At 42.5% G+C, this 20,412-nt stretch overlaps 1 protein-coding gene across 12 annotated transcripts in view; it reads left to right on the top strand.

Moving 5' to 3' along the window:
- Positions 1 to 20,412, top strand: part of MBNL2 (muscleblind like splicing regulator 2) — a 78,316-nt gene that overhangs the window by 29,172 nt on the left and 28,732 nt on the right. For 3 of the 12 annotated variants that reach the window (XM_081907334.1, XM_081907335.1, XM_081907330.1), the window contains exons 3-7: positions 9,720 to 9,884; positions 13,023 to 13,223; positions 14,668 to 14,931; positions 18,652 to 18,705; positions 19,334 to 19,487. In XM_081907334.1, coding sequence (XP_081763460.1) covers positions 9,720 to 9,884; positions 13,023 to 13,223; positions 14,668 to 14,931; positions 18,652 to 18,705; positions 19,334 to 19,487 — 838 coding nt within the window. The remainder of the gene's footprint in view (positions 1 to 9,719; positions 9,885 to 13,022; positions 13,224 to 14,667; positions 14,932 to 18,651; positions 18,706 to 19,333; positions 19,488 to 20,412) is intronic. The other 9 variants (XM_081907339.1, XM_081907340.1, XM_081907341.1 and 6 more) reach the window with 4 other exon arrangements.

Here is a 20,412-nt window from a genome sequence, read left to right as displayed (position 1 = left end):
TTTGGTTGTTTAGAGAGAACCACAAAATACAATATGTTTGTTTGCTTCTCCTTTTTAACTTTGGGATTGTACATTTTTAAAAGCTGAATGTTCATTAAGAGAAATTATATAATCCATTCAGCGCAGTTTCCTAATTATTAGACAGTAATTGATTTACAGTACAATCCTGCTCATGCTTACTTGGAAGTAAGCACCACTATGTTTATTGGGGATTTTCCCCTCTAGTAAGTGTGTTAAGGATTATAGCTTTGAAGAATTAAGATTTAGTGCCACTCACTTTGAACTAGTGGGAAACAGAGAGAGTAGACATGGGGAATAAAAATGCCAGGAAAAAAATTGTGATGTCCTCTCCTGGTATGCCCCACGGAGGACCTTAATATCTATAAATAGCAACACCCTCCGTGTCCTGGTCTCATGAGACAGAGCATTCCACCAGGCTGGAGCCAGTGTTGAAAAGGCCCTGGCTCTGGTCCCGGGCCCTAAGGAAGTTAGATTAGCCTCAACCAGAGCCAGGGCCTTTTCAACACTGGCTCCAGCCTGGTGGAACGCTCTGTCTCATGAGACCAGGGCCCTGGAGGATCTGATTTCTTTCCACAGGGCCTGTAAGACAGAGTTGTTCTGCCTGGCCTTTGGCTTGGAGTCAATTTGATTCCCTCCCCCTCTTTCTTTTTCCTTTCTCCTCCTGTGATGAGGCTGCATTTTAATGTTTTAATGTTGTATTTTAATCTTGTTTTTTAAGTTGCATTTCAATCAACTTGTTTTTTATTGGTTGTTAGCCGCCCTGAGCCCAATCTTGGCTGGGAAGGACGGGGTATAAATAAAATTTATTTTTATTATTTTTTATTATTATTATAATACAAACAATTAGATATGAGACTTGTTGATTTGTCTGGGAATGCTAGAAATATTATGAGCCAGGAATTTCTAATTTAGAACTACAGTCATACCTCGGGTTGAAGTTGCTTCAGGTTGAGGGCTTTCAGGTTGTGCTCCACGGCAACCCAGAAGTACAGAACACATTACTTCCGGGTTTTGCCGCTTGCGCATGCGCAGACGGTCAAAATGACATTACGCGTGGAAGTGGCGAATTGCGACCTGTGAACGTGCAGATGCAAGCTGTGTTTACTTCAGGATGCGAACGGGTCTCCGGAACGGATCCCATTTGTATCCAGAGGTACCACTGTACTGATCTATTTATGATTACAAAGGGAAGACACCCAGGAGTAAAATTATAAGGTTTTTGACTGACAGTGCATATCATTGCAGTGACATATTTAAAAACCACCCCATGAATCCTCCTTTACAGTAAACTCCATTGAAAGTGTGTATTTTGAGCAGTGGCGTAGCGTGGGTTGTCAGCATCCGGGGCAAGGCAAGTAATTTGCGCCCCCTAACCCGTGGATTTGCGCCCCCTAACCCCCAGATGTTGCGCCCGGTGCGGCCGGCCCCCCCTGCACCCCCCACGCTACGCCACTGATTTTGAATAAACCTTTATAGTAGGAGTTGTGGAAATTTCAAATTTTGAGCAAGTGATGGGGTGCCAGTCACAAAATGGCTGTTGTGTCGTGGTGGGGGGGCATAATACAAAATTAGAGAGGGGCAACCGTCCCCTTCTTTATGCTTCTTGTGGGAAGTCTGCTGTGTCCTGCTGGTCCTGATAATGGAGATCACACATACAAACATTAATGCTGGTGCTGTCTATTAACAACAGAGAGCATTCATCAGTACCAGGAAAAATATACGAGGTAGCCACACTGCTCTCGTTTTGCAGAAATCAGAAGGTATGTGCACATTTTGCCCTATAGCTTGCTTTCCTAGTGGGCTAAAAACTTTATTATTATTATTTTAGATATGGGACTCGCTGGGACGCGGGTGGCGCTGTGGGTAAAACCTCAGTGCCTAGGACTTGCCGATTGTCAGGTCGGTTCGAATCCCCGTGGCGGGGTGCGCTCCCGTTGCTCGGTCCCAGCGCCTGCCAACCTAGCAGTTCGAAAGCACCCCCGGGTGCAAGTAGATAAATAGGGACCGCTTACTAGCAGGAAGGTAAACGGCATTTCCGTGTGCTGCGCTGGCTCGCCAGATGCAGCTTGTCACACTGGCCACGTGACCCGGAAGTGTCTTCGGACAGCGCTGGCCCCCGGCCTCTTAAGTGAGATGGGCGTGCAACCCTAGAGTCGGACACGACTGGCCCGTATGGGCAGGGGTACCTTTACCTTTACCTTTATTATGAATCTGTTTATCAGTAACAAAACAAAAAAATCAAGAACAACTTTGGTGCAATGGAATACAACACAATTACATAAGATGTAAAGTCTCTTGTACAAATACAGTGGTACCTTGGGTTACATATGCTTCAGGTTACAGACTCCACTAACCCAGAAATATTGCTTCAGGTTAAGAACTTTGCTTCAGGATAAGAACAGAAATTGGGCTCCAGCGGCGTTAGCCCATTAGCTAAAGTGGTGCTTCAGGTTAAGAACAGTTTCAGGTTAAGTACGGACCTCCGGAACAAATTAAGTACTTAACCCAAGGTACCACTGTACACCTAAGAGCCCAAGCAATGTTGCTGAATTTTCAAATTCTCCTGTCAAGAATTGCTGAAGGCTGTCTAAACCTCCCCCCTTCATTAAGACACTTAAAAAGGGATACCATTCTTTATCAAACAAATGAAGGTCAGTCCCCCCTTGAATAACTTAATGGTGGTAAGTCAGATGTTCTGAGAACTATATAATCCATATATTGTTATACCTCATCTCTTGAGATTTCCAGTGGGATGTTGTTACTAGTCTCACATGGTGAGAGTCACTTTCTAGGGGCAAGAGGGCTAGAGCTGGGTCTGGAATTAGCTTCTGAGGTGCAGTATACACACACACACACTTTGAAAAATACTTTTTTAATACATGAAACTGGGGCGTCTTTTTAGGAGCACCCTGAAAGCTTTCATGGGTTCTGGGATGGCAGCCCCTCATGTATAGGATTGCACCAGGGCAAATCAATACTGAAGGGGTGGGGCGGTGCAGAATGATGGATATACCACCCCAACTGAAGCCCTGGGAAGTGATGAGAGGTTTTCCCTCCTTTTTATTGCTGTCGCTGGTCTAAAGTCTCCATGACCTTGCGCCCAAACATCCCGTTTTGTGGCTTCCACTGACTACTGTTGGCAGGAGAGACCTTTGTATCAGTTCTCACCTCTGCAGGTGGAGAGATGACCGCTGCATTGTTACTACCTTCTTGTTGTCAACATAGGGAGGTATGATTGCAACCTAAATTTTGAAAGCAGCAATTACTTAATAAAGTCCTAAATAAACTAGCTGCTATTTAAGATATGATCCTTAACATCCTGGCTTAGAAGTGAGGATCACTAAAATTCTGACAGGATTTGACATCACAGCTAGCTACCAGATTTGCAAGTCCAGTTCTAATTTGTAGATCTCTGTATGTATAAAATTAATTTCAGACATCTCTGTTGATAGGAATAATCTGTAGCAATCATTTGCAGTGACATGTTGATGAGAGCTGTTCATCTCCTTTCCTCAACAAACAGCCGCATACAATTATTAATTTCTTTTAATAAAGTAAACTTGAAATCCTAACCAAAGTAGGGTTGTTTCTGCCCTCCAGCTCAGATGTTGCCTAGTGATCTGGCTGTGTGAATTTTCTTCAGACAAAATGCTACTTATCCGTCATAATTTTACTGTCACACACTGATATAAGACATAAAAAGAAAAAAGACTTCACTCAAGTAAATCAGTTATTTTTAGAATACATGTCATTTGAAAAGCATTACGGAAAAATCTTAAACTTGAAAAGGACTAATGATAGAGCACAGTTTAAGCTCTGTTATATTTTTAACCTAAATATCTTTCAGATCAACTCAGATCTGAAGTGCCATGGTGATTTTAATCATGGCATGAGGTACATGTCAGAAAAAAAAGCTTGAAACAAGTAACTCAGTCATCTTTGTTAGAAGTGGTTGGGACTGTGGCATGGAGATAATTAGAAATATGCATTTGCTGTGTATTACAATGCTGTGGTCATCCTGAATGTAAAAATATCCCTCTTGAATGCCAGAATTCGATCAAGTGAAATCAGATTTCTGAACTAAGCTAGTATTTGCTTTGGGTTGTCTATTCAGAATAATTGCCACCTATGTCCTTCATCGTACTCTGACTTTTCTGCTAGGCGGCTTTGCAGATATTGCCAGAGACAGATTAATTTTGTTAATCATATTTTGACTAGCTTTCCTGATTCCCTTACCACTCTTGGTGTGTTTTTTCTGCATAGCACCTAATAATAATAATAATAATTAATACCCCGCTCATCTGGCAGGGTTTCCCCATCCACTCTGGGTGACTCACCTTATGATGAGGCTATAGTTCTGCAGGCTCTCCTAAAGGGAGGATCCACAAAAGTTGTAGAACTCAAGTAACCAAGAAGATTACAGTCATACCTCGGGTTAAAGTCGCTTCAGGTTGAGCGTTTTCAGGTTGCGCTCTGCGGCGACCCGGAAGTAACGGAACGGGTTACTTCCAGGTTTTGCCGCATGCGCAGATGCTCAAAATGACGTCCCACGCATGCGCAGAAGCGTCGAATCGCGGCACGCGCAGGCACGGGTTGTGTTCTGCTCAGGATGTGAACGGGGCTCTGGAACGGATCCCGTTCGCATCCAGAGGTACCATTGTACTTGATGAGAGTCAGAGCCAGCTCATTCCAGTTCCCCCCACCCCACCCTTCTCAGCAATGATTTGTATAACAGCAGCAATGAGACTGAGAAGGATGAGGGTGACAGGCAGCACCATCACCCGGAGAGGTTGGAAGGAAGGTTGACTGAGGCTGGGAGGAGCAGCAACACCCGGTCCACCCAACAGACGGATCTGTTATGCTAGACTGCAGGTTAGATCTTGTAAAGGTGAGAGAGGTGGATAATGAAAGTATTGTGCTTGTTTACCCCATGGCAGGGCGAGTTACTTGCAGTCTCCAAGGAGGAGAAGGAGAACCCTGGTAGAAGAAGACAAATTTCCCCTCCCCACAGCCTCTAAGGTCATTCCCAATAAGCCATGTTTACACCGGCAGACCCTGCTTTAATGCATTTTTTGCAGGAATAATACAGGATGCGTGCAAACTCGGCCTTGGCGTGTGAGGTTTTCATTTCAGCTATAAATGTGAATGGAACCTGGGCTGTCTTTTATTTTCTTTAATCCCCTCAAGCTCTGCTTTATCAAGATTAATGAATGACTTGGCAAATGAAGTTCTTCGTTTATTTTTAATCTGCTCCCCATAATTTTTTGTCACCTTCCCAAGCAACTGGAAATGTTTTATCATGCTGCCCTCTCGTTGGGAAATCCTGCCCCCCCCCTAAACACATGCATTGTTAATGGCACAGTATCATTAAGCAATGAAACCCAGCCAGCCCAGCCTCACACAGAGATAAGAGAATGTGCCTTTGTATAGTGGTGGAATTTTCATCCCTCTACTTGACTGCTTTGCAAGATTGTTGCTTTTTGCCCTTTTCTAGGAAAACCACTTTTCTGGTTGGACAATGAAGGATGAAGCCTACTAATAAAATAAAGCCTCTGTATATTGTTCATAACACAGTAAAGCTTAGAGACAGTTGGTGATATCAGACTCGCATTGTGCCAGGCACTTGGGGCATATTTAGTAAAAGTGTAGACCTTGCCTCAGAGAGAATAAGCCATTGGTATTGACTCTCCAGCCAGAGTTTAGCATATTTAATTCCTATTGAAATCATCAGTGCTTAAAATAATACTTAACTTTGGCTGGATCCTGCCCTGGGTGACCTTCTTGATACATTCTTAACACATCTTGTTCTGCAGGCCAGTTGCTTAATAACCTCCTACTGTATTTCCATTTCTCCAATTAGCAGTGTCGTCTAGTTAGTTCCCAGATCTGAAGAATTCGACCTGTTCTCCAGCAAAGGAGAGGCCATGGTCTCAAGTAGGCAGGTTTTATGGATGGTTAGATGGTCAGAATAATAGAATTTAGGTCCTTTTAATTTCCTCTGCTGTACTTGCCCCTTTAGTAATTGAGTTTCCATTTATGTAATTAGTGCAAAAGCATGGGATTAACATATGTAACAGAAACAGATAATTTATTAATTATAATTTATGTTCACTATAGTATGCAGATGGCTTTATTATAGTGTTGTGTGGAGGAAAGGGCGGGGGTTTCCTTACTTTATTAACAAAACCCAACTTCTATTCCAATGGTTTTCTTAAACCCATACTTCTGCCACCATTTAATTCCACCTCTGTCCTTAATAGCCCAGTGGGATATAGACGTGCTTGAAAGCCAATCTGGTATAGTTGCTATACTTAACTATGATATTAATGTTTATTTCTTACAAGATTATGTAGTACACAGGCTTATGTGATTACTTTAATATAGTTCTATCTCCTTAAATTCTTATACGCTTTTCTAACTTGTTACTGGAACTTGAAATACTAACCAAGACAACTTGGAGGATGTAATCTGTTACAGTATTAAAAATCTTCTGCTCAGTTGCCTTGGTATTTGACTCCACTCCAGTTAAGCCTTACTAACAGTGTAACTGAGGACTTTGGCAAAAGCCCTTGTTTGGTCACGTTTTCAAGCATAGGATCTGTTTTTCATCTTCTTCTGGCTATCCACCACAAGGACCAAGGACCAACCTACATTGATTTATCCTGACTAGCACCTAGCCATATATGCATTTCTTCCAACTCCACCCCACATCCAGCTCCAGCCAATCACACTGTCCTACTAAGAATTCTAAATCTGCTACCCACCAACCAGAATTTGCATACCTTCTCTCCTTTTGCATACTGAGAGTTCCTTCTCCAGCCCCTCCCCAGCTGTCAGGATTCCCCAGTGTCTGTTATAAACTGACTTTCACCTGACCAGATAGAAGACTTCTTCCATCACAAACATTATACAAGGGTTGGGTGGGGTGGTAAAGCTTATATTCTTCTACTTTAGTGTTGAATAACTTGGGAAGAAAGGAGGGGAGAAGAGACACATACACTAAAGTCTCACAACAAATGTAACTGATCTGTAAAAAAACAACCTGAAAAAGAGACAATGCATGTGCTTTTGTAAACCAAGAAAATCTTTAATATTTATTTTTTTAAAAAAAATAATCATGCAGCAGGCATTACAGCACAGAAAAACACGTTAAGTTACACAAAACAGTGAAACCTCGGTTCCCGAATGCCTCCGTTACTGTACGTTTCAGCTCCCGAACGCCCCAAATCCGGAAGTGTTCCAGTATTTGAACATTTTTCAGAATCTGAATGTCCGACGCATCGTCCACTTGAGTGCAAGAAGTTCTTGCAACCAATCGTAAGCTGCGCCTCAGTTGTCGAACGTTTTGGAAGCTGAACGGGCTTCCGGAATGGATTACATTCAACAACCGAGGTTTGACTGTACCTATTAAAAGACAGTTGAAACAAACAGGATTTCTTCGCAGTTTGCAAAGTACATTGGGGTCCAGCTTCTAAACATTTATTTAGTGTCAATAATGTGTTATGCTTAGGCTTGTAGGAGGTAATGATTATATACGGATTTAAGAAAAAATAGCAGATATTTTGTAAGGTTAGAACTGCACTGGGTAGTTCTAGAGACAAGGGGGGGGCGGAATCAAAGGAAGGATACTCAAGACACTCTGTATGTGATCTCTAGGGGAAATGTCACCCCGTTTGTCAGTAGTAGAAAATCTCCCTATTTTCAAAACAAACAGGTTTTCTGTCTGGATGTAAGAAGGGATGCTGTTTTTTTATTTTTTAACTTGATCAAATGTAAAATAACAGTGTTAAATTGAAATCTGAGACTAATGTAACAAAACAAATGGAAGTCTACATACAAAAAATTGAATCCCTTACTCTCTGATCAAATAGAATGGCTCAGTTCAAACAACTGTATCTTGGCCTTTTTAGTTGTGCACACAGCCCCTTCACTCTTCTCTTTGCAGTGCAGACATTCAAACCATTAAGTCTCTAATTAACCATTGTTTCTCATTTTGCCCAAACTGGGAAACCTGACTTCAGAACCAGCCAGGATGTTAATCCACTGTTTGAATTTGGCTTAATATCCTGTCTTGGCCCAGGTCTGGTAACCATAGCTTCCCTGTTTGCACAAAACAGAAAACATGGTTCATTAAAGACTTCCTGGTTTGATTCCCCAAGCTGTGAAGGGTCTGCATGCAAAGACAAAAAGCTCATTTATATCTCATTTATATAAAGCTTATTAAGCTGAGATAGGATTCTCTACACACAGCCATTAAAATGAAGCCTGTTTCTTACTGTTGAACAAATCAAAACAAAGGGCTGTCAAAAACATTCTCCTTTTGAGATCAAACATTTCAAATGTGGCATAATGAGTTACATCCCAGGTGGCCTTTCTGTAAACTGAAGCAGCTCTAAAGTTTTCAGAGGGGGCTGTAATTTAGCAGCAGTCTCTGCAGATTTTTACTACTCATTTATTTACTACATTGCTATCCTACCTTTCTTCCAGTAAGCTCAGGGCAGTAGATCTGGTTCTCCTCACCCCCCCTCCATTTAGTCCTCACAACAACCCTATAAAATAATATAGACAGACAGAGAGAATGACTTGTCTGAGATCACCTAAGGAGCTTCTGGGTTGAGTGAGAATTTGAACCTCTGTTTCTCTAACCACAACATCACAATGGTTTCTGGAAGAGTGGAGAGTTCTGCTTTCGACCTTTGGATCCAAACTATTATGTCATGTGTACGTTGTTACTTTTTGAACTGTGAATATCTGTCAATTAAGATAGTATGGACATTTATGGTTTATCTCATGAAGTAGGCGGTAGCTTTATTGAATATCCAAACGGGTGGGTGAATGGAAGACTGTAATCATGGTAGTTCTCATCACATCTGCTGGAAGGAGGAGCATGGTGTCAAGAAAGGTTGGTTCTGGGAGAATGCCTCTTGACCCTTCTCCATTGCAGGGCACTCGAGGTTCTTTAAGAGGCCTTAACAACCCATCCTTCTCACTTCTGTATGGCCAAGTTACTGCCTCATATAAAAAGTGGTCCCTATTTTCTATATTGGCCTTTTCTCTCTCTCTTGGCAATGTAATTAGCCCAGCCTGAGATGTGTCCTGGGGTGGGATTGAGCCTGGAGCTAGACTCTAGAGCAGCCTTTCTCAACCTGTGCATCCCCAGATGTTGTTGGACTACAACTCCCATCACCCCTAGCTAGCAAGGCCAGAGCTCAGGGATGATGGGAGTTGTAGTCCAACAACATCTGGGGACCCACAGGTTGAGAACTGCTGCTCTAGAGTCTCCCCCATTGAAGCTCTTGCAGTGTGGCTGAGAAATGCAGTTCTGTGAGCACTACGTCCAGTCTCGTGGCGTATGTCATGGGGTGTGTTTGGAAATAGAGCAGGGCATGCCTCTGTGCCTTTTTGCGTTGGATACGATCTCCTAAACCTTCAACTTCTCCCTTCATTCCATCCATAGAGGGCAGCACCAAGGCTCCACCTAACTGCCAAAGTATTATTTTGCAAGGCTGTTAATAATCGGACCACAATACTAAATATGCTACATACAAATACTTCCCGTTGATTTCAATGGAATGCTCAATATTATTAGGATAGGGGTGTCATGCCTTGGAGAAAGGCCAACCATTGCAGATGCTTTTGTGATAACACCAGACTACAGTTAAATTTCCAGAACTGAGTAATATTTTCACATTTTTCAGAGCCGTTGCACAAGGGAGAACTGCAAATATCTTCACCCACCAACACATTTGAAAACGCAGCTAGAAATTAATGGAAGGAACAACCTGATCCAACAGAAAACTGCAGCAGCAATGCTTGCACAGCAGATGCAATTTATGTTTCCAGGAACGCCTCTTCAGCCAATGGTAAGTACCTTTAACAAAAGAGTTGTCTGTATTACCTTTACAAGTCATTTCCAGATAAACTGACAAATGCATTTCAAGCACTTTAACATTCCCACCTTAACTTATGTAGTTGTTACAATATTGCTGTTGTGAAGTTCTGAAATAAAATGCCTAGATCGGTTTTGTAAATTAAATTCATATATATCTATATCGATACACACATAAATAGATTTGTGCAGCTGTTTTGAAACGTTTCAGTTTCAGGACTAGGCAGCTTATTGATTATTAGGCCAATAAGTGAAAGTCTGAGCTGTAGAGCTATATTTGGATAGTTTATAAAATTATTTTTATATACCATAATTTGTATGCATTCTTCATTAAAGGCAGGGCTATTGGGGGTGTTCTTATTCTAGAATGGCTTTATTCTGAAAGCTTAATCTATAATGTGGAAATCATATTATGAACTTGCAGCTTTTTGTTGATTGTCCTTTAGCATTTTTGTCATCACAGTTTCAGGTGCATGCTATTCCTTTATAGGTTCAGATAATACAGTGGTGCCTCGCAAGACGAAATTAATTCGTTCCGCAAGTCTTTTCGTCTTGCGAGTTTTTCGTCTTGCGAAGCACGGTTTCCCATAGGAATGGATTAAAAATCAATTAATGCGTTCCTATGGAAACCGCCTTCAGACCAGGTCTGGGGACAGTCTGTCCTCCAACCTCTTCTGAAGGCTGGCGGGGGGCGAAAGTCTTTGCTCCCCCCCCCCCGCCTGCCTTCCCGGGACAGCGGAGACTTTTCTGCTGTCCCGGGGCGATCTTAAAATGCTGGCGGGCGGCAGCGAAGCCTTTGCTGCCGCCCGCCAGCATTTTAAAATCGCCCAGGGACAGCGGAGGAATTCTCCGCTGTCCCGGGGCGATTTAAAAGCCCCCGGGAAGGCAGGCAGGGGGACAAAGACTTTTGCCCCCCCCCCCGCCTTCGAAAGAGGTCCTGGACCTCTTCTGAAGGCTGGCGGGGGGCAAAAGTCGTTGCTCCCCCCCAAAGCCGTCCGGGCGCTTTTAAATCGCCCCGGACAGTCCCGGGGCGATTTAAAAGCCCCCGGTTAGGCAGGCAGGGGGGCAAAGACTTTTGCCCCCCGCCAGCCTTCGGAAGAGGTCCTGGACTTCTTCCGAAGGCGGGCGGGGGACAAAAGTCTTTGCTCCCCCCTGCCTGCCTTTCCGGGAGAGCGGGAAGGCAGCGCTGCCTTTTCCGCTTTCCCGGAAAGGCAGGCAGGGGGGAGCAAAGACTTTTGCCCCCCGCCAGCCTTCAGAAGAGGTCCTGGACCTCTTCTGAAGGCTGGCGGGGGGCAAAAGTCTTTGCTCCCCCCCCCCGCCTGCCTTCAAAAGCCGTCCGGGATAGCGGGAAGCGCTTCCCTGCTATCCCGGACCGCTTTTAAAATGCTGGCGGTGGGGAGCAAAGCCTTTCGCCCCCGCCGGCCTTCCTGGACCTCTTCTGAAGTCCGAAGGGGGGGAAAAGGCTTTGCTCCCCACCGCCAGCATTTAAAAGAGGTCCCCGAGATTTCCCTATGGGCTTTCGTCTTGCGATGCAAGCCCATAGGGAAAATCGTCTAGCGAAGCGTCGCAAAAACCGAAAAACCCTTTCGTCTTGCGGGTTTTTCGTCTTGCGAGGCATTCGTCTTGCGGGGCACCACTGTATCTATGAATTTCCTAATCTGTAACTGACAGTTTCTACTTACCCTTCTTTAGTCCGACTAGAAGTAGGCCATACCATAATGTATAACAAACTGTGGTTCATATTTGTTTTTTGGACTTCAGAAGGGTTATGCAGATGGTTTTACTCTGCAGTCACATTTGGGAGCAAGTCATGCTGGCTGAAATTTTTTGGATTTTGAGTTTAACATTATCTGGACAAGCTTTCCTTTTCCTTTTCCTGAAACAGTATTGTGTACCCCTCACTATTTTCCAGAAGGATCATGCCCAATATATATGCCTTCAACTGCATTTGCAGGTTTATAGTTTAGTTAATTTTACTGATGTAAAATCACCCAGCCATTTACTGGTTGATTGTTCTGCCTTTTTCCATCTTTATCTTATGCGTTTATGTGCAGTACTCATATATCCTCCCACACAAAAATGACTTAAGAACTCCTCATATTGAGCCAGTTATAAAATGTGAACTTCAATGTTTCTGCTTCTTAATGTCTGTTTTGGTTATTCCTTTTGGTCTAATTTATGGAGGCTAAGCCATGTTCTTCCTTTGAGGCTGAGGCCTGTAGCGAAAGCTACCTCAGCAGCACATAATATATTCTAGACACAATCACAAATGCTTTTCAGACTGGTGAGTCACTTAAAAACAATGAAATGATATGTGTTTGGAAACACCCATCTATTTGCATTGTGAGCCCTCATACATTACACATACTATCCCGTGTTTTCTTTGAGTAGCCTCAGGTCCATAATTTCAAACTACAACCACATATTTCAGTCTCACATGGTTAAATCATTCCCCCGCTTCAAGAAACTGCTCAGATGTCTGGAAGCTTCCCTGTTCTCCCATCCTGTTTTTGACCAAATTCAACAGCACAGTCTTTCCACCCTGGCAGTCGTTTGACTCTGTAGTGAACACTGACTTTTAGGACCTGCTTGGTTGTATTTTACTATTTCTTTTTAATGAAATAATTAAAATCCACCCACCTGCACTCACACACCCCTGGCAAATTGCCTAACTCCAGACTCGGATGCTGAGGAGACCGCAAACAATCCATGCAGGGTAGAATCATATTGACCTTTGTCATAATTCTCTGCAGGCAAGCTGCTTCCCTGATATGAACCTGTTTATTGCGGCAGCGTTTGTCTGGAATGTGAGTTATCCATCACTGTAGGCTCTGGACACATGAACGTCGACTCGGTTTATATCTTAACAAGAGAAATTCTTTTTTTCAAAGTTCCCGGCAACGTCCGGAGCAGCATTCTGGAGGCTGGGCAGTCAGTGTAGTTGTGGTTCTCCTAAAAAGTGGCGCATCTGGCTGGAAATTGCCATTTTGACCTTTATTGAACCATGTTTGACCATAGGATTTACATGTTTGTTTTCTCTCTCTCTCTCTCTCTCTCTCTCTCTCTCTCTCTCTCTCTCTCTCTCTCTCTCTCCCTCCCTCCCTTTCCTCAGCACTCATTTCCTGTAGGGCCAACAATAGGATCCAACACAGCACTTAGCTTTGCACCATATTTAACACCCGTCACTCCTGGGGTTGGATTAGTTCCTACTGAAATTGTCCCCACGCAGCCTGTCATTGTTCCTGGAAGCCCCCCTGTCTCAGTCCCTGGTTCAACCACGACCCAGAAACTCCTCAGGACCGATAAGCTAGAGGTATGGTGAGCACCATTATGCTGATGTGTACTTCGTATGTTAGGATTCTGGGAAAATGGGGGGGGTGTCAGCGCAGTGAAGCAGTTCCCTAACCTTAGTTACCGCTGAGCAGAGGCATTACAGATACTACAGGAGAGATCAGCTCAGAGTAACAGGAGTAATTACATCATTATATTACCGCTACTGTGTTTTTATATGGCGTGGGTTTGAGGCTGTTAGCAGTTTTACACGGAAAGGACCTAATAAATCCAGAACATAAACCCAGGGAGAGACTCTGCGCACCAGCTATTTATAGGTCTGTTACCAACTAAACATGCACAATTGTTTGCTTGTCCTAAGTTACCTACCAGTTTGAATGAAAAGAAAACAATGTGTTTTGGGAAAGCTGAGCTACTATCCCAACCTTGTAACATATGAAAACTAGCACAAAATGGCCCAGAGGGATAGCAGGAGTGCTCTATGCTAAGTTGGAAATGAGGGTTCCATCATTTTGCTCTCTTCCTGATGGCAGACAATACGGCTGCTGTATGACCCCTACCACTAACCAGCTCTGCTGACACTATAAACAAGGGGCAGAAGAGCAAGATTTGCTTGTGTTTTTGAAGGTGCACGTACATCTCTAACCACACTTAGGCGACTTTATAGATTTGTGAGAAAGCTTTAAGGGTTAAAATACCTTATTCTCCTAATGCCTCAAAGGTGATTGCAGGCAGGTACAAGGAAAATGTAGGCTGCTGGTCTTCATCTTGCGGGTTGTGAGTTTCGCTAAGTTGGGGTGAGCCAATGGCAGGAAAAGTATCCTGCAGCGAAAGAGGAAAGGGCAATGTAACAGAGATGGAAATGGGGAAAGGGCTAATCTGAAGCGAGAGGGCATGGCGTGGATCCTGAGATAAGTTAACTTAAAATGTTCAGGGAAGGAAAGTCACCTGTCTCTCTTGCAGCCCCCTGGGCTTCTACTCTGAAAGGTCCTCCTGAACAATGTAAGATAGCGGCTGCGGGCTGGGTGAAAAGAAGGAATGAGACATTTTCCTTCTGTGAACTTCCTTCTGATAACTTACCCTAGCATTCAAGTCCCGTTTTAGCCAATTCCCCTCTTCCCCAGGGGCCACCAGGCCACATTATTTAAACTGGCTTCTAGAGAAGGAAGGCTTTTCAGGGGAAGCAGGTGGCTGAAGGGGGAAGGAGGAGACAGGAAGCATTCCTTCAATGAACTTCATTGCCTTAAGTTATCTTATGATCCAGACCTGTGTGCCTGAAGATACATAAGTTGCAGAGCGGTTGTAGGTTGAAGTTGGAAGTTTGGTTTGAAAAGCACCGGAGGCCGTTTGGTCTCGAGCCTTTGGGAGTTCCATTTTTGAATGTCTTCTCTTGTTCCGTATATGCAACTACCCCACCCCGCCCCTCCTGATCTAGTATGCATAATGAGTATTGTTTTGCGCACCAGGTTTGCAGGGAGTTCCAGCGAGGAAACTGTGCACGGGGCGAAACTGACTGCCGCTTTGCACATCCTGCAGACAGCACAATGATTGATACAAATGACAACACCGTAACTGTTTGTATGGATTACATAAAGGGGCGCTGCATGAGGGAGAAATGCAAATATTTTCACCCTCCTGCTCACTTGCAGGCCAAAATCAAAGCTGCTCAGCACCAAGCCAACCAGGCTGCAGTGGCAGCTCAGGCAGCCGCTGCAGCTGCTACAGTGATGGTAAGTGCAAGAATGCAGGATCCGTAATTACCGCTTTTGTGAAGCCAGCATTGCTTTTAAGAGTCTAATTTAGCTTAAAGCCTTTACCAGAATATGGTCTTCTATTAATTTATGAATGCTGATCTAATGAAATAATCCAGTGATCCAAGGTCCTTTTTCACTTTGTACCTTTAGCACAATAGGCATCTTTTTGGAGAACAGCGTACTTCATGCCCTATTTGCCATCATTTAGGACGGGGTTTTTTAGGAATGGCTGGGTGAGGAGTCTATTTGGATGTTCAGAAATTTGGATAGGCTCATCTAACAGCAACATGCAGTTAACATTTGCATAGTGGTTTCTGGGACCCATAGTCTTGATGTAGCTGTATAGGAGTCTCTGATAAGTTGTTTGCTGTTTTCTTAGTGACTGGAAGCGTTGCTTTTTGATTAAGCAGTATAAATGCTTTATATATGCGGGTATTGAGGACTGGAGAGAATAGAATCCTAAATCTATGTGCATCTAGGGCAGGGGTCAGCAACCTTTTTCAGCCGTGGGCCGGTCCACTGTCCCTCAGACCATGTGGTGGGCCAGACTATATTTTGAAAAAAATATATGAATGAATTCCTATGCCCCACAAATAACCCAGAAATGCAATTTAAATAAAAGCACACATTCTACTCATGTAAAAACACCAGGCAGGCCCCACAAATAACCCAGAGATGCATTTTAAATAAAAGGACACATTCTATTCATGTAAAAACACGCTGCTTCCCGGAGGTAACATGGTGAACATGCACAAACCAGTGTGGCATCTTGTGAATTGCTACGGGTTGAGATCTCCTACAGAAAATTTCCAAATGGGGATTGCACTGGGACGTGGCAGACTTCAATGTCCTCGGCATGCCATCACTTACCACCATGATTGTTTGAACTGACGCCTCATTTTTCTTTAAAGTAAAAATTTAAAAGAACACGCTGTTATCTCAGAATGTTGATGGATAGCTTAATACTTGCCACAGCATTTTTGCACAGTTCCAAGAACAACATTTAAGTGCATAGAAGGGTTTGTGCAGGTACACTCAGGCTTCTGATAAAGCTCATTGCACTGTGCTGAGTTTAAAAAAAGGAATGCTGAAAGTGCCCGCTGTACACTGAAAGTGCTCAGGTGCATACAGAGCTAACCACATGACACACTCTGCTGCTGTTTTTAAGACTGCCAGGAATGTCATGCTGATGGCTAGAGAAAGTATCTTTCCAGAAGTGGCTTCTTTTAGTTCAAAAGAAGTGCTAAAAGAGCTGGTTTTGCCCTCACATTTTTCTCACTACTTCTGGAATGTGGGCACCTACCATCCTGAAACCTTTTATATTGGTAGCAAATTAGTATCAGTCGAAGCAGAATTTTCCTATCTGGAAGATAAGCTGACTCCACACACAGGTCAAAGAGGCATTGTCTTCATTCCTGGCACTGGGCAAATATTTAAGACTTCTACTGTATGCAGTATGAGAAATACAGCACACTACAGAATTTACTTAATGAAAGCCAACCTTCTGCAAAGACTTGATATGCAATAGGCATGTTTTAGAGGGAGAAAGGAGGATGTCTCCCACTTCAGTGTATGTTCGCAGCACATCAGAATAATCTTAAAGCATCAGAGTTATTCTAATGTTTGTTTAACTTAAAAAGCAGTTTGTTTAACTTAAAAAGCTCAGAGCGAAAATGCCTCTGAAGCGAAAATGCCTCTGACTGCACCTCCTTTTAAATTTACATAAGCCAGTGTTCAAACTGAACATTTGAAAAGGATGGTGTGTTCCATTGATGACTTATAGGAATGCAGAATCATTGGCCTAGCAGTTATATCCTTTACTTCTTAGGGTCAAGAACATAATTAGATCTTTGGTTAGGAGCCCAGAAGCTACCTTACTTGTTTCTTAGCTTCTGTGGCCATCATTGCCCTTGATCAACACCTTGTCATGTGCAACCAATCGTACGCAACAGCTAGTGGTATGGCTATGCATTTCCACCTCTGTGAAGAGACACATTCATTTCAGTGGACTCAGATGAGCACAAGAATACAAATTCGGATGTGCATCAACATGTCCATTGACTAATTACATCTTAGCCTGTTTCTGTTCATAGATCTCCCTTGCTGGGACAGCTGTCTTAAGAAGCAAGGTTGGAGGGTTTCCTAAACATTCACACACAACTTTTTTTGATTGCCGCTTAAAATGTCATTCAAAACGTTCTTAAGTACTAAGAATAATAAACACATACAGTCGTACAAATGCATCAACAACCCTTTCCAAGCACCCAGAGACTCAAACGTGGTACCTACAGAGCCTCTTCCTTTTTTTGTTTGTATATAAGTATGATCTTTGAGTGACTCCATTCTCTTTGGAGGGTTATGTGCTGGCAATGCTGCAAAGATCAGGCTTTCTTCATGTTCCAAGTGTGGCGCCACAACAAGAAAATATGACCCCCAAATACCGTTGTCTCCAGAGGAGAAACCTATTGTGCTGAGAGTGTAAATGAGAGTTCAGAATTTTAGCTTAGAAGAAAAACTTCACAGACATTTATTGGAAGTGTAGTCAAGCCCACCCCTATTTGTTACTTAGAAATATTGATGGTCCAAACTTGTACGTAAGAGGTCCCAAGAACCTCCAGTTCAGCATTAGTAAGGCTGGTAAAGGAGACTCTGGAAAGCCACTGCTACACAAGTAGATGGATAAATGATACAGCTTTGTGGAAGGCAGTTTCATATGCTTTTTGTTCTTACACAGGACGTAATGTCTTTAAAATATTATACAATGCAGCGTTGCCATTTCTGCTTTGATCATAAAATAAAACTTCTGACTCGCAATGAGCAGTGTTTTCCATTACTATGTTTTAATAAAACTTGGTATTGGTATATAGATTATTTGACTAAAGGTGGAAAACAACAACATAGAAAGTACTAATTCAAAATAATGTGCAGTTTTTCTCTGCTTTGTGCGGTAAGTTCACTGGAAAAAAACTTTAAGCTGTTGTTCCCAGCATAGAAAAAGAACAAGGCCCGTGCTGAATTTGCTGATAAGTTAATTATCCTAAATAACATTTACTAAATACACCAAAAAAAAGGAAATAGATTTTAAAATTAAAACAGATTTAAAATTTTACACTTCGCTAATAGAAGATCTGTTCCTAATAACATGGTAAACCTCTTATGTGCTCATTCCATTAAATCGTTTTAAAAAAACATTTTCAGTTGTTTAGATTTGAATGTTAGCATTTGGAGATTAACTTGTGCTTTTTAACATGGCATAACTAACTTATCAAAAATTCTTTTAGGAACACCTCCCCCCCTAAAATAATGCTTTCCTATGTAGCATTCAAGCTTACTGGTGCTTATAAATGCTTAAGGGTGTCTGCAAGCTGCTGTTTTAATCAACTTTCCTAAATTTCAAACATCTATATTTTACTCTCTTATATGCTTTTAACTAAGGTACAGTAGATGCATTTTTTGCTTCAGTACTAATTCGAGATGTAATATTCATTTCTTTAGAAAACAAAACATTTTTGTTGTTGTGCATGCCTAGTGTTTTGTATGTTGTATATTGCATTCAGAATATTTTTTTCCTTCTCACCTATCCACAATGCAATGCCGTTCCCATGATGCACCTCTGCTTGCTGTTTACCTGTATGTTAATTCGCTTGAATCCCATTGGCCCACTGCCATCATGTGCTCGCTGCCTGTTATTAAAAGACTCAGTCGACTGCCAAAGCAATGAAGCGACCTCTCGAAGCAACTGTAGACCTGGTACTTTGACCTTTCACCTTTTGCTTTGCATGTAGCTTTTCCGAGATGCAAAATAATTTTTAATGTTAACTGAATTTTCTTGTATTATTAATTTTACAAAAATAATTTCAGTATTTTAGCCATTTCATTTCCACATGTAGTGATTGCAAAGCAACTTTCCGCCTTTCCTAACACAGTTTCATCTTCAACTATATTCCCTTAAAAGCTTTTTTTAAATCCTGCTTTTGTAATTGAAGATGCTTCTTCTATGCTAATTAATATAGTTAACGGTGCAAAGATATTTAACTTTTTAAAAATGTTATGAAAGACAAGTGCTGTTTTCCTTCTTCTATTTTTAGCCATATTTAAAGAAAGATCTTTGGATTTCTTTAAAAACCCCTTCAGTCTTGAGAAGCTTTTTTTCTGTTTTTGTTTCAGTTTAATTGTTGTGGTGCTATAATTTTAGTTTAATTGTGCCATGCATTTACTATCAATAACAAAAAAAATGCCATCCATTTGACATTGTTCCTGTTTTGAACTAATGTGCATGGCAAGGCATCTTCAACCAAATGTAATATTTTAAGAGCAGAACAACCTATTACAGCTTCTGTCAACCTTACTACTGCTACTCTTATTATTCCATTTGCAGGCCTTTCCTCCTGGTGTTCTTCACACTTTACCAAAGAGGCAAGCCCTTGAGAAAAGCAATGGGGCCAGTGCTGTTTTTAATCCCAGTTTCTTGCACTACCAACAGGCTCTTGCTAGTGCACAGTTGCAGCAACATGCAGCGTTTATTCCAACAGGTAGGTCATTTTGAGAGTTTAGTTTTGTTTCTTTAAATCTCCGCAGCAGAGATCACTTTCTTTGTGATCACATTCATTGTGCTTTCCCTTGGACAAATCCATCACTTTCTAACCTCTTTTGTGACCCAAAAAATATTACGTGGGGTTATATTTTACTTCTGAAGAGCATTAGGATTTCAGAAACATGTCAGTGTGGTCAAAAGGCTTTGGGTTGGATCCAGACCCCTCATTCTTAGAACAGACCCATTGAAATCCACGAGCCCCATGGAGATTTTAGTGGGTCTGATCTAAGGGTGACTAGGCCTGGACCCAATACACTGAATATGAACAATCTACAGGACTGCTTATTTTTGGTCTTTCTTCATATGTGTCACAACAACCCATTGGGATGGAACACAGTCTGTTCTCATCTCCATTGTTTTCTGTCAGCTTGAAGCACGTTCTGCAATACACCTCTTTGCACAGGGTGTTTTGGGAACTGATGAGAAGAGCCTTGAGGGACAAAGTAGGCATTCAGTTTCACTAGGAGTCTGTTAAGTACTTGCAATTAACTTCCTCTGTCCTTCAAGTATATCTTGCATGGCTTACCTGTACATTTCTCAAGCAGAATGAAATTCCTACTTAACATCAACCTGCTTGCTAATATTCAGACTCCTTCCGCTACTGCTATAAAAAACCAAAGTGACGATACCTTTCTGCAGCTAATTCGCATGGGCAAGGAGAGCATGTGTTCTGTGTACAGTTACCCAAAGGCAACAGGTGGGATCAGGCAGTGGCAGAGAACAGGGCTTCCTGAGAATTTTCTACTTTCCCTGCTGTCCATGCTTTGGTGGACATCTGCTGGAGAGGGCAACCTGCTGTATGTTCCTGGGCTCCCTCTGCAATCAGGCTGCCTTCCCAAGGTGTTCCCTCCTCAGTACATGGA

The sequence above is a fragment of the Podarcis melisellensis genome, assembly GCF_964234715.1.
Source record: "Podarcis melisellensis genome assembly, chromosome: 4".
NCBI lineage: Eukaryota > Metazoa > Chordata > Lepidosauria > Squamata > Lacertidae > Podarcis > Podarcis melisellensis.
Note: the sequence above shows the minus strand (reverse complement) of the source record. Positions and strands in the feature narration are given on the sequence as shown.